The sequence below is a fragment of the Panthera uncia genome (genome assembly GCF_023721935.1).
Source record: "Panthera uncia isolate 11264 chromosome B3 unlocalized genomic scaffold, Puncia_PCG_1.0 HiC_scaffold_1, whole genome shotgun sequence".
Lineage (NCBI taxonomy): Eukaryota > Metazoa > Chordata > Mammalia > Carnivora > Felidae > Panthera > Panthera uncia.
This window is the reverse complement of record NW_026057582.1, coordinates 122,459,539-122,473,035: the sequence shown is the minus strand read 5'-3', so window position 1 is coordinate 122,473,035 and position 13,497 is coordinate 122,459,539. Positions and strand designations below refer to the sequence as shown.

At 41.7% G+C, this 13,497-nt stretch overlaps 1 protein-coding gene across 1 annotated transcript in view; it reads right to left on the bottom strand.

The window, feature by feature from the left end:
• The window catches only part of TRPM1 (transient receptor potential cation channel subfamily M member 1), a 102,170-nt gene that overhangs the window by 59,945 nt on the left and 28,728 nt on the right, over window positions 1-13,497 (bottom strand). Inside the window, 5 exon segments of the mRNA XM_049613962.1 lie at window positions 1,386-1,557; window positions 2,440-2,564; window positions 3,214-3,427; window positions 4,688-4,883; window positions 9,320-9,399. Of these exon segments, the coding sequence (XP_049469919.1) occupies window positions 1,386-1,557; window positions 2,440-2,564; window positions 3,214-3,427; window positions 4,688-4,883; window positions 9,320-9,399 (787 nt within the window).

The following is a 13,497-nucleotide window of genomic DNA, read 5'->3' as shown; positions in this document are numbered from 1 at the left end:
GTCCTTGGTCTCATAGTTCTGAAGGCCTTCAGATAAAATCTGCTAGCATACATTAGGAGGAAATCTAAACATTTCAAGTGGCCGAATTCAGAGTTTCTGGTTTGCTTCCATGATGCATTTCTATAGTCAGGAACTCTAAAAAATTTTGAACAACTTTCTCTTCTCCGTCTGTTTTGTGCCAGGTCCCGGCCAACAGATACCGGAAAAACAGGTAAAGATGAGGCGGACCCTGCCTTTGAGATTTCCAAGCCAAGCAAGGCTTGACATTCTAAATCTTCAGGAATCTGGTGGCCAAATCACTTCATTTTCTAGAAACAGGGCAAAATTGGTTCTTCTTGGTATAGGCTGGATTCCCCGAAGCTCCAAGCTGTGAGAGGTGACGACTGAGCACCCCTTTGCTGTCCCTGCCTCACTCAGAGCCCTAGGCAAAGGATGACAAAGGGAAGCCCACAAGTCACATGGCCAGATGAAGTTGGGCAGTGTGAAAAGTTATGAGTCCAAGACAATTAAAAATGTGAGAACAAAAAAATCAGTCACCAAGTAGTTTATCCACAGTCCCCTTTGCAGGCAACCATTCTAACCACTTGCGCTCACAGGTCCTTAATTGGGCTTGACAATGACCATTTCCAGGCCTTAGACTGGCTTTCACAAAAACCTTATCAGGGATGGTGAAAACAAAATAGTCTTTAAAATATTTTAATAATATTTTGGCAATAAGTATTGCCAGAGTGGGAGCACATTTCAAGAGATAACAACAGTTATTTTCATCCTAACCAGTCATTATCATTTCATCTGGTTGTGGTTTGTTCCTTTCTCTTGAGCTTGACCTCACCACCCACCCCCTGGAGGCAGCCCTGCTGTAGGGCTGTGCCACCTGGACCAGCACAGGTGGGGCCATGGGGAGCAGATGTTTCCTGTGGCTGTCTCCACAAGTCTCCCCATCCAGCTCACCTTAGTCTAGGTGAGAGACCCAGAGCTACAGAGATATTTAATTTAATGATCAACTAACACTTAGTTGACAGGAGAAATCCTACTATATCTTTGAGTGAGGAACTTTCTTCGTGTTCAAACATTACAAAAATAACTACAGTAATTACATTGGGCAACATGATGGGCAATGCTGTCACCATGACAACTGCTATAGGGCTGTTTCTCACATGGCCCCTCCCTGTAAACCTGGGGCAGAGTATCACCACACAGCTCAGCAAGTGTGATTTGGTACCTGGCCAGACTAAGGGCTCTAGACAAGTCTGTTGATCTGTTGTTCTGTGGATCTGATGAGAATCAAAGTGGAAACTCTAAACACACTTGGGAAGTTTCCATTTAAGCCTGGGTTTCATGGCAGGGGTGGCAGCCCAGCACCCATGGGCTTTGCCAGAACTTACTTGTGTTAATTTTCTGCAGAGAGATGTGCTTCTCCAGCTGCCTCCGCAGCTTCACCTCGGCACCGTATTTGCCCAGGGTGCCATTGTCGGCCAGGATGAAGTGAGTGTGTGAGTTGTTGAGCAAAGAGAGCTTGCTTAGGGGGTTGGACATAGTCTGGTACACTCTCGTTACCTGGCAAAATGCACAACATAGATCAGCGCTGCAGAACGTAGACATTAAGACTACCAGGGGAAGCAGGCAGTATACATACGTATGTAGTGGCAACTTCATCTAACTGTGCACTTAAACCTACTCTTGCTTCCCTGTCCTCTCTCTGTTGAAAATTTCTGTTTGCAAATTTCTATATTAAATTAGAAAAAACAAATAAATCATTTTAGATGATGACAACCCAGCAATCACACTTCTGGGCATTTACTGTAGAGAAATGAAAACTGACAGTAACACAAAATCCTGTACATGAACATTTATAGTTACTTCATTTGTGATAGCCAAACTGGAAACAACTCAGATGCGCTTCAACAGATACACAGGTAAACAAACTGTGGTATACACCCATACTGTGGAAAACCACTCAGAAATAAGAGGGAACGAACCATTGATACACACGACAACCTGGATGGATCTCTAGGAATGTGGAATAAAACAACAACAATAAAAAAAAAATCACAAAACAGCAGTCTTCAAGGTTACATAGTGCATGGTCCCATTTATAGAACATTCTTGAAATAATAAAATTATAGAGATAAGGGGAAGATTAGTGGCTGCCAGAGGTTAAAGAGATGGTAGAGGTCAGAGAGAATTAGGCATGGATATTAAAGGACAACATGAGTGATGCTAATGGTGATGGAAATACTCTGTATCTTGACTGTATTGATATGAATATCCTGGTTGTGATACTATACCACATTTGGCAACATGTTACCATTGGGAAAAGGAGGAAGGACATATGGGACCTCTCTTTATTATTCTTACAACTGCAAGGGAATCCACAGTTATCTCAATATAAAGACTTTGATTTGAAAAATTGCCAATATCTGGGGAGAAAACACTTACATCCTTTCCAACCAGGTCTTCCTTGTTTTCCACGATGCCCCACGGAGCAATTCCTATAGCACAAACCCGACCTCTGGATTTGGAGGAGTGGTCTTTTAAGGCATCCCCTACGTGGCTGATAACACCTACAAATAGCCATGGATCATATTTTTAGGCCCTTTCCTCCCATCATACCATTACTTATGAACTTTAGGGACCCCTTCTCTGAACCACTCCATTCCCTATGGAATAGGGTTGAAGCATAATGATCTTCATCATTAAAAGAAAGTACATTAGAAGTCTGAGCTCATGATAACTGGTCACCCTGCATTAGCTCCTAGAAAAGGGAAAACAAAAACCAAAAACCAAAGCAATGGTACAGGGATTTCCTTTACAAATTTCTAAGACCTAAAGATGGAAGTGAGTGGGGCTCCTTGGCTACATTCAGCCAAAGTCAAGAGTCAGACTGCTTGGCATGGCCCTAACCCTTCCCTTCCTCTGTTTCCTCTCCCATAGGATGGCAAAAAGGATTGTCAAGGGCCTCAGTGAGAACAAGGCTTGTACAGGACTCAGTTCGAGGAATGGCACATCGTGGGTGCTGGAAATGTTGACCATTGTCACTAAAATATAAAAATAAAAAAATAAGCTACTGGACAAAGATTTCACTTCTGTCATAAATATTGTCAGGTTGCAATATGTTTTGTTTTTTTGATCTTAATTATTCAACAACTCTTTGGGAACTATAATGAGTTCTGGGTTTGTATGTTTACAGGAAGGGGAGGGGCCTGCTCTTACCGGTACTGACGCCCCCAGTGAAAATCCAGGCCCCAGTGGTCATGGCGGCTTTGATCAGACCTTTTCCAAAGACCTGTTTCAGCTTGGGTTGCATCTCAAAGTTCTGGAGGCCTCCATGCACAGATATTAAGAGCTTGGGGAGTTCCAGCTGCCAGTCTTTAACCATGAGATGAAGCAGCGAATCTGGCTTGGTGTCATAGGATACACGGATATACTGCAAAAGAGTATGTGTTGCTCGTACCTGTTCTTGGTTTTCCTCTTGTATCACAGGGGAACAGGGTTACTGTTCGTGTCCAACCACTTTTGGTTTTGGCTTTCTGTCCTTCTGTGTGTGTCTGTGGCTAAGTGAGGGAAAGGAACTTTGGAAGAGTTGCCAGATTTAGCAAATAAAAATATAGGACACCCAGTTAAATTTGAATTTTATGTGAACATTGAAAAATGTTTTATCGTAAGTATGACCTATGCAATATTTGGCACATGCTTATACTAAAAAATTATCTGTTGTTTATCTGAAATCCAAATACAGCTGGGTGTCCTGTGTTTTACCTGGCAATCCTCAATCTTGAGAAAATCAATTCCAAAGGGGCCCGGCTAGAACTATGTCTCCAGAGGTTAGACAGGGCATTGTTGAGGGAGTGCTCACTGGCCACATTGTGTTGGTGCTGACAGTGGGGATCCTGGGTTAATCTCTGGATTTGACCATTTCCCAAGGTGAAGAAGAAATGAATGGTCAGATGCCTTTGCCCCTATGAACAGCCTCTTTGTGTCCATGCCGATATGTAGGGTGCCATTCCAGAAGACTCTGTTGTGCTATTTGGAACGCAACTGAATTTTATTTGTACAATGACATTGGGCCAGTGGAATAAAATGAAATTGCAAAAACGATCTGACTGGACATGTGGGAGTATTATTCAGAATTAGCTGAAAGGGATCACAGTGCTGACGCCTCCCTTCTCTGGCAGGGCTCATCTGAAAGGCAGAGGGCACTCCCTGTTTACGTGAAAATGTGAAAGACCTTAGTCTTCTTGGGCCAGCTGAATGCAGGCCCAGGGAGGCTGTGGATGAACTTCAGAGGGAAATATTTCCAGACACTCCTAACCCATTCAAGGGGGAGTGGAAGGTTCACAGTTATAAAAAACAAAAGCAAACCCCAAACAACCTCAAAAAACAAATAGCGTAATTTCTCACTCATCACTCAGTGATGAGTATGGTTGCATGATTTGTAGATTCACAATTCTGGTATGAACTTAGTGACACTACGTGCTCTTTATAAGATTGCTCAGTTTCCAAATCTCATGGCTAAAAAGTTGAGTGTGCAGTTATATTTCTTCCCTTTGCAATGAAATATCTAGGAAGACTGAGTCACACCCTGAAAGAAGATCCAGGTGTCTGCAGTCTGGGGAGCTGGGAGACTGGGCCTCTGATAGAGACTGTGAGCTTACACAGTGGCATCCCTTTTTAAAGCCTGTCTTACCATGGCTTTATTGGAGTATCCGCCACCCTGGAATTCAAGAGTTCCATAGGAATCTGTTGGGTAGCTCTGGGTGTGTTTGCTGACAGACCATTTTTCGGGCTGAGTCTCCACCTGTTTATTTTCCTCTTCATTTTTGCTGGATGTTACACTTGGCAGAGGGGGGATATGCTGGTTGGTAAGCTGGCCACAACAACACCTGAAAACAAGGACAAAACAGTCTTTCCATAACATTTTCCTCCTTAAGAGGAGTTAAACTCAACAGGAGGGTAGCACCTGAACAGGGGCAGACTAACACTTTCCTTATATGGCTCTGTTAAGGGTAGAAATGTCCCTTATGATGGCCTTTTCCAGATAATCAACTTATATCTATTTACATACCAGTCCATTTAAAGCACATTGGATAGTTGTCCTTCTGTACTGCATATATTTTAACTCTTTTTTGATGTCTTGAAAACATCAACATGGGCATCAATTATCAAACATGCTGTGACAAAGTGTAATCATGTCCTCCTGATACAGACAGAATTGATCTTCCAGGAATTTTCAAATTGTTGAATTCTTCTGTTGCTTAATAAAACATTTCTCTACATTAGTAACCTTGAAAATATAGTCCTTTTTCTGCTTATACTTTTATTGTCAAATTTAACAATCTCTTGCTAAATCCAAAGTCATGAAGATTTGCTCCTATGTTTTTGTCTAAGAGTTTTATAGTTTAAACCCCTACATTTATGTTTTTGATAGTTTTTTTTTAACATTTTATTCATTTTTGAGAGACAGAGTGCTAGCAGGGGAGGAGCAGAGAGGGAGACACAGAATCTGAAGCAGACTTCAGGCTCTGAGCTGTCAGCACAGGGCCCGATGTAGGGCTTGAACTCACTGACTGCGAGATCATGACCTGTGCTGAAGTTGAATGCCCAACCGACTGAGCCACCCAGGTGCCCCAGTTTTTTTTTTTTTTTTTTTAATTTTAGAGAGAGCCTGAGGTGGGGAGGGACAGAGGGTGAGGGAGAGAATCTTAAGCAGGCTCCATTCCCAGAGCAGAGCCCAAAGTGAGCCTCCATCCCGACTATGAAATCATGACGTGAGCTGAAATCAGGAGTCAGATGCTTGAGACTGAGCCAACAAGGTGCCCCTAGGTTTTTGATACACTTTGAGCTAATTTTTATATATGGTATGAGGTGGGGGTCTAAATACATTCTTTGCATCATGATACGCAGTTGTTTCCACACCATTTGATGAAGAGACTATTCTTTCTCTGTTTTGGTAACCTTGCTGAAACATCAATTGTCTACAAATGTATGGTTATTTCTGGACTCCTGATTCTATTCCATTGGTCTGTATGTCTATCCTTATGCCAGTACCATACTACTTTGATTACTGTAGCTTTGTAGTAAGTTTTGAAATCAAGTAGTGTGTGAGTCTTCCTACTTTGTTCTTTTTTTTTTTTTTTAAATGATATTGCTTTGGCTATTCTGTATCCCTTGCAATTCCATATCAGTCTGCTTGTCAATTTTTGCAAAGAAGCAAGCTGGGATTCTGATATGGACTGCATTGAATCTGTAGATCAATTTGTGAATATTGTTAACAATGTTAACTCTTCTGATCCATGAACATGGGCTGTTTTTCCAATTATTTGGATCTTTGTTAATTTCTTTCAACAGTGTTTTGCACTTTTCAGAGTATAGGTTTTGCACTTCTTTTCTAAGTTTATTCCAAAGTATCTTTTTCTTTTTGATGATATTGTACATGGAATTGTTTTGTTAGTTTCATTTTATTTCATTGTTCATTGCAAGTAGATAGATATAAACATAATTTTTGTTTACTGATTTTTATTTTATACTTCAACCTTGCTGAACTTGCTTACTAGTTACAAGAGTTTTTTTTTAGTGAATACTTAGGATTTTCTATATACAACATTATGTCATCTGCCAATAAAGATAGCTACTTTTTCTTTTCCACTATGGGTGCCTTTTATTTCTTTATCCTAATTTCCTTGGCTAAGACCTCTAGTACAGTTTTGGATAGAAGTGGTGAGAGTGGACATCCTTATCTCTGATATTAGAGGCAAAGCATCCAATCATTCACCATTAAGTATGATGATAACTGTGGATTTTCATAGATGTCCTTTATTAGATTGAAGAAATTCCTCAATTTTTAATCATAAAAGGTGTTGAATTTTACCAAATGCTTTTTTGTCAGTTGAGATGATTATGTTATTTTTGTTTTTATTCTATTTATGTGATGTATTGCATTAGTTGATTTTCTGATGTGAAACCAACTTTGCATCCCTGGGATAAATCCCAGTTGATTATGTTTTTATATGTTGCTATATTTGGTTTGATAGTATTTGTTCAGGATTTCTGCATCCATACTCACAAAAAATATTGTTATGTAGTTTTCCTTTTTTGTGGTGTCTTTGGTTTTAATATACAGGTAGTACTGGCCTCATGAAACCAGGAACTGAGTTGAGGAATGTTTTCTCATCTTCTATTTTTTTGACATTTTTGTGATTATTTGTGTAATTCTTTGAAAAATATTTAGTACAATTCAGCAGTGAAGTCATCTGGACCTAAGCTTTTCTTTGTGGGTCATTTTTGATACTAATCCTATGTCTTAATTTCATATAGGTCTATTTAGATTGCATATTTCTTCTTGAATTGGTCTAGTAATTTGTGTCTTCCTAGGAATTTGTCCATTTCACCTAAGTTATTTAATTTATTGTAATTAGTGTATAAATTAGTATTCCTTTGTATTCATTTCTGTTTCTGTAAGATTGGTAGTAATATCTTTTCATTTCTGATTCTAGTAATTTGAATTCTTCATCAGTCTACCTAAAGGTTTGTCAATTTTGTTGATCTTTTCCAAGAAATAGCTTTTGGTTACATTGATTTTTCTCTATTGTTTCAAAATTTTCTATTTTATTCCATTTTATTTAATATTTCCTTCTGCTTCCTTTAGATGTAGTTTGATCTTATTGAGCCAGGAAGGGGAAGGGACAGAGCTCTCATGCTTCAAATACCGCAAACTCTAGCCTTTCTATTGAATTTTTGTAGGTGTTTTTGTATAGATATTTCTCTATTTCCTATTGGCCCTTGGGATCATTTTCAGGGACTTTAAATGGTTATTTTTTCATTCCAGGATTTTTTTTTAACCCCGTGCTAGAGAATCCATGCAGCTCACAGAAGAGTCTCATGTGTGAGTCCCTGAAGCTTTTTCTGCTCCTTCTGCTGCCCAGCCACTTGGCTATGTGGGGGACTGCAGTACAGCAGATGCTAAGGAGGGCTGGCATAGGTAGTTTCCATCAAGGAGGGTCTGGGTGCCACTGAAATAAGGAGGGACATTTAGGTTCAACAAAAGAACGACTTTCGTGATCTTTGACATTATCCCCTAATGCATATTTCTTGACTTGGGGGATAATCACTGGCATTTAAGCAGGGAGAGGAATCTACAGGGGGGTAGTGGAGGGGGCGAACATGGGGACATGGTGGGGCTGACGTTGCATGTGTCATATCTGACCTAGGTGATGTCTGAGAGTCTGTGTGCTCTGTGTCAGTGATCCTATCTGCATGGATTTCATATTGGGTGAATCCTCTCAGTGGCTCTCCAAAATCAGCCCATAGCTGTTGTCCTCAGAGATGGTAAGGTTTAGCTAAATTCATTTCTGATCACTTTCATGGCTTTAGAAGACCTTCTGTTTAGTTTATAACAGATTCATTTTCTTTAAAAATTTTTTTTATTTTAATTTTTTAAAATAATATTTTTAATGTTTATTTATTTTTGAGAGAGAGAGAAAGACAGAACACAGAGAGAGGGAGACACAGAATCTGAAGCAGGCTTCAGGCTCTGAGCTGTTAGCACAGAGCCCGCCACAGGGCTTGAACTCACCAACCGTGAGATCATGACATGAGCGGAAGTCAGACTCTCAACCAACTGAGCCACCCAGGTGCCCCTAATTTTTTTTTTACTTTAAGAGAGAGAGATACAGAGAGAAATAGAGGGCACAGAATCAGGGGAGGGTCAGAGAGAGAGAGAGAGAGAGAGAGAGAGAGAATCTTAAGCAGGCTCCATGCTCAGCTCAGCATTGAGACCATCGCGGGGCCCCATCCCATGACCCAGGGATCATGACCTGAGCTGAAATTAAGAGTCAGACGCTCAACTGACTGAGCCACTCACGTGCCCCAACAGATTAATTTTTATTTAGGTGAATGAAATTGACATTTTGTGTACAAACTACACCTTTTCATAGAGTTACATCTAGTTCACTTAACCATTCAGATCTTAACTGTGTTGGAGGTACCTATTTACCTAAATAGCATTATGAAACTCTAACAGGAAGCCATGAAGCTACCCTGGAAATCTTGATCTCCCTAAGACTAGGAAGAACACTGAGGGCCCATCTAGTTATGAGAGTTCACATTAGATTAGGATGAGTGTCAGACAACAATCTTTCCTGCATCTTGACAGAGAAGCTTCTTAGCTGAAGTATTCCCTGATTAATGCCTCCCATAGGGAATGGATTCTAGCCATTCTTCTTCCCTCCTCTTCCCCCTCCTGAAAGTACAAGAATAGTTGCTGGCAACTGGTGAACAAGTGCTGGTTTGGATAATGTCTTAGGTGTGACTTCCAATTTACCTGTTAGGGTCTTTAGTGCTGGGAATTACAAAGACACATTCTCTCTTGCAGAAGGTTTTTTCTATCCAAGCTTTCTGTCCCTGGAAGAGAAAGAAGTGAAAACTAGACCAATATAGTCCCACACAATCATCAGAGTTCATTCTTTTACTTAAAAAAAAAAAAATCACTAACAGGAAGTCTGACCAAAACATCTGAATAGACACCTTCAATAATGGTGGATGCAACTCTTTAAGAATCTTTTTCAGAGAAATGGCTTGGAAGTAGGTATTCATGGTTTCCATAGGGCTACAAAACCTAGGCTTTGCATGCAAGTCAAAGTCTGCAAAGGGGGCATTATGCTGTCCTGAGCAAGCCAGTGCCCAGACAAGCCCTGGTATAAATGTGAGTTACTGGAAAAGCCAACAAAGTCTGCAAGCATCCGATTAGGACTTTGTCTGCTATCAAGAACCTCATCTTCTTTGGACTTCCAGGCACCCATACACCATAGTAATTTTACAAGTGGACTCTCTAACTGGTGCTCAGATTCACTGAATGTTTTTTTTATCATTAAAAATATTGAAGGTTGTGAAGAAATGGGTACTTATATAACATGGCTGCTGGAACTAGAAGTTGGTACAACCTCTAACAAGGGCAATTTGGCAATAATATCAAAATTACAAAGCATATACCTTTTGACCATTTAGTATTTTACTCTATCAGTATCCCTGAATACATGCAAAATGACACATATTCATTTATTTATTGCAACCACTGTTCATGATATCAAAAGACTGGACATCACCTACTATCAGTAGGGGATTGTACCTGTGTTATGGAACAATCATCAATAGAATTCTCTGTGGCTATTAAAAAAATAAGACTTTCTCTCTGTATCAATAAGAAATGATCACCAAGCTATAGTAAGTAAAAAAGTAAGACATGGAATAATCTCTTGGGTATTGTCATTAAAGTTACAGAGAAGAAATATTAATATGAAAACACACTTGCTTGACAATAGACATAATATACTGGGAAGGGCTCACAAGGAGTAGCTAACATGGTTCCCTCCAAGAGATGGGATCTGGAGGCCTGGGGAACATGGGTGATGGGTGAAGAGGACACACCTTTTAAATTCTTGAGAAAGACTTTATTACTTTTAAAATTTTTTGGTGTTTATCTATTTTTGACAAAGAGCCAGAGCACAAGCAGGGAGGGGCAAACACAGGGGGAGGAAGAGGGAGACACAGAATCTGAAGCAGGCTCCAGGTTCTGAGCTGTCAGCACAGAGCTTGACGTGGGTCTCAAACTCACGAGCTGTGAGATCATGACTTGAGCTGGAGGCAGACACCCAACCAACTGAGCCACGCAGGTACCCCGAAAAAGACTTTATTTTTTGGAGGTTCCGGAAGATGGCGGCGTAGGAGGACGCGGGGCTCACAACGCGTCCTGCCGATCACTTAGATTCCACCTACACCTGCCTAAAGAACCCAGAAAACCGCCAGAGGATTAGCAGAAGGGAGTCTCCGGAGTCAAGCGCAGACTAGAGGCCCACGGAAGAGGGTAGGAAGGGCGGCGAGGCGGTGCGCGCTCCACGGACTGGTGGGAGGGAGCCGGGGCGGAGGGGCGGCTCGCCGGCCAAGCAGAGCCCCCGAGTCTGGCTGGCAAAAGCGGAGGGGCCGGACAGACTGTGTTCCGACAGCAAGCGCGACTTAGCGTCTGGGAGGTCATAAGTTAACAGCTCTGCTCGGAAAGCGGGAAGGCTGGAGGACAAAGGGAGGGAGAGCTGCTGAGCCCCCGGATGGCAGAGCTCAGCTTGGCGGGGAACAAAGGCGCCAGCGCCATCTCCCCCCCCCATCCCCCAGTCAAAATCCCAAAGGGAACCAGTTCCTGCCAGGGAACTTGCTCGCTCCGCGCAAACACCCAACTCTGTGCTTCTGCGGAGCCAAACCTCCGGCAGCGGATCTGACTCCCTCCCGCTGCCACAGGGCTCCTCCTGGAGTGGATCACCTAAGGAGAAGCGAGCTAAGCCTGCCCCTCCACCCCCCGTGCACCTTGCCTACCCACCCCAGCTAATACGCCAGATCCCCAGCAACACAAGCCTGGCAGTGTGCAAGCAGCCCAGACGGGACACGCCACCCCACAGTGAATCCCGCCCCTAGGAGAGGGGAAGATAAGGCACACACCAGTCTGACTGTGGCCCCAGCAGTGGGCTGGGGGCAGACATCGGGTCGGACTGCGGCCCCGCCCACTAGCTCCAGTTATACACCACAGCACAGGGGAAGTGCACTGCAGGTCCTCACCACACAAGGGACTCTCCAAAATGACCAAACGGAAGAATTCCCCTCAGAAGAATCTCCAGGAAATAACAACAGCTAATGAACTGATCAAAAAGGATTTAAATAATATAACAGAAAGTGAATTTAGAATAATAGTCATAAAATTAATCGCTGGGCTTGAAAACAGTATACAGGACAGCAGAGAATCTCTTGCCACAAAGATCGAGGGACTAAGGAACAGTCACGAGGAGTTGAAAAACGCTTTAAACGAAATGCAAAACAAAATGGAATCCACAATGGCTCGGCTTGAAGAGGCAGAGGAGAGAATAGGTGAACTAGAAGATAAAGTTATGGAGAAAGAGGAAGCTGAAAGAAAGAGAGATAAAAAAATCCAGGAGTATGAGGGGAAAATTAGAGAACTAAGTGATACACTAAAAAAAAATAATATACGCATAATTGGTATCCCAGAGGAGGAAGAGAGAGGGAAAGGTGCTGAAGGGGTACTTGAACAAATTATAGCTGAGAACTTCCCTGAACTGGGGAAGGAAAAAGGCATTGAAATCCAAGAGGCACAGAGAACTCCCTTCAGACGTAACTTGAATCGATCTTCTGCACGACATATCATAGTGAAACTGGCAAAATACAAGGATAAAGAGAGAATTCTGAAAGCAGCAAGGGATAAACGTGCCCTCACTTATAAAGGGAGACCTATAAGACTCGTGACTGATCTCTCCTTTGAAACTTGGCAGGCCAGAAAGGCTTGGCACGATATCTACAGTGTGCTAAACAGAAAAAATATGCAGCCGAGAATCCTTTATCCAGCAAGTCTGTCATTTAGAATAGAAGGAGAGATAAAGGTCTTCCCAAACAAACAAAAACTGAAGGAATTCGTCACCACGAAACCAGCCCTACAAGAGATCCTAACGGGGATCCTGTGAGACAAAGTACCAGAGACATCGCTACAAGCATGAAACCTACGGACATCACAATGACTCTAAACCCGTATCTTTCTATAATAACACTGAATGTAAATGGACTAAATGCACCAACCAAAAGACATAGGGTATCAGAATGGATAAAAACACAAGACCCATCTATTTGCTGTCTACAAGAGACTCATTGTAGACCTGAGGACACCTTCAGATTGACAGTGAGGGGATGGAGAACTATTTATCATGCCACTGGAGGCCAAAAGAAAGCTGGAGTAGCCATACTTATATCAGACAAACTAGACTTTAAATTAAAGGCTGTAATAAGAGATGAAGAAGGGCATTATATAATAATCACAGGGTCTATCCATCAGGAAGAGCTAACAATTATAAATGTCTATGCACCGAATATGGGAGCCCCCAAATATATAAAACAATTACTCACAAACATAAGCAACCTTATTGATAAGAATGTGGTCATTGCAGGGGACTTTAACACCCCACTTACAGAAATGGATAGATCATCTAGACACACAGTCAATAAAGAAACAAGGGCCCTGAATGATACATTGGATCAGATGGACTTGACAGATATATTTAGAACTCTGCATCCCAAAGCAACAGAATATACTTTCTTCTCGAGTGCACATGGAACATTCTCCAAGATAGATCATATACTGGGTCACAAAACAGCCCTTCATAAGTTTACAAGAATTGAAATTATACCATGCATACTTTCAGACCACAATGCTATGAAGCTTGAAATCAACCACAGGAAAAAGTCTGGAAAACCTCCAAAAGCATGGAGGTTAAAGAACACCCTACTAACGAATGAGTGGGTCAACCAGGCAATTAGAGAAGAAATTAAAATATACATGGAAACAAACGAAAATGAAAATACAACAATCCAAACGCTTTGGGATGCAGCGAAGGCAGTCCTGAGAGGAAAATACATTGCAATCCAGGCCTATCTCAAGAAACAAGAAAAATCCCA